Source organism: Austrofundulus limnaeus, unplaced genomic scaffold (assembly GCF_001266775.1).
Source record: "Austrofundulus limnaeus strain Quisiro unplaced genomic scaffold, Austrofundulus_limnaeus-1.0 Scaffold282, whole genome shotgun sequence".
Classification (NCBI taxonomy): Eukaryota; Metazoa; Chordata; class Actinopteri; order Cyprinodontiformes; family Rivulidae; genus Austrofundulus; species Austrofundulus limnaeus.
The window spans coordinates 497,100-498,257 of NW_013952684.1; the positions used below are offsets into that span (position 1 = coordinate 497,100).

General features: G+C 35.9%; 1 protein-coding gene across 1 annotated transcript in view; it reads right to left on the bottom strand.

The window, feature by feature from the left end:
• ngef (neuronal guanine nucleotide exchange factor) overlaps positions 1-1,158 on the bottom strand; it is a gene marked incomplete at its 5' end in the record, with an annotated part of 19,063 nt that extends 17,905 nt beyond the window's left edge. The window contains 1 exon segment of the mRNA XM_014021217.1: positions 1,058-1,158. Within this exon segment, the coding sequence (XP_013876671.1) occupies positions 1,058-1,158 (101 nt within the window).

The following is a 1,158-nucleotide window of genomic DNA, read 5'->3' on the forward strand; positions in this document are numbered from 1 at the left end:
ACCCAATAAACATGTCAGTTCTAAAAAATGTGAATTTTCTGACTATTTTTTAAAAGGGTTAGACTTTAAAGGTTTAAGACCTAAGTCTTATCCTCAGCAGTCATCTCATGGTGTTTAAAGAACAGACACAAATGCATCAAAATGACACTTATTGAAACATAAAGCTTCAAACTAAACAAACTAACGAGAAAGATGACAGCAAAGCTGCTTCTTGAGTCTTGATCTAAAATGTTTCCAGTCAGAAATCTATTTGCATGTAGAAAATCCCACATAATAATCCCTGGATGGTATACAAGGCACCTGGTAGTTCCCACTGATTGCACCATGAGTTACTGAGAGGTAAGGTTGGGCAATATCGGTTAAAAAAAAAAAACATGAATCACGATAAATTGTGGTATTTACGTAGTTGATAATGATTAATACAATTAATCCCCTGGAGTCCCTGGACGCCTGCATGTCCTAGTCACATGACCAATTTAAATCCCTCTAGTGGGAAAAATTCACTCTGTAAAAATCTGTCCGTATTTGTGTCAAAAGTACAGACTTCAGGCTTATATCAGTTTTTAAATTGTGTTGATAGACCAAGTCAAACTGGAGTTAGGATAAATAAATTACTGAACTTTTTTTATGTTTGTCATATTTGAAGCAGAGAGGAGCATTGAGTGCACTGACCGAGGAAATCTCCAGTCAGTCTGTCTGCTGGCATTGATCGTATTAATTGTCAAGTGCCAAAAAATAATTGATTAAAGTTGCGCATGATACGATTTTGCCCAACCCTACTGAAAGGATTGGATCACTGAATACTTCTTGGTCGGGTTGTACAGTACTCCTGTGAAAACAGGGTTTGACGTCTGACCCGTGGTATCTGAACCCTACCTTCAGCTTACAGTAGAACTCATCTCTGTCCAGATATTTATTCATTTTGAAGATTTAGGAAGTAAACAACAATATTTAAATGTAATACTTAAATAGTTTTCCTTAGTAAGAACTTATTTACAGTATTTAAACCCTCAATGGGATTGAATACATTTAACAGATGTTCAAAGAAGATACTCACAAAATACGTCTGTAGTTTTTTTCCTGGTACCTCTGGTTGATGACGTACTTGATGAAGACACCAAAATGTTTTTCTGCATGGTGATGAACAATGTCACACAC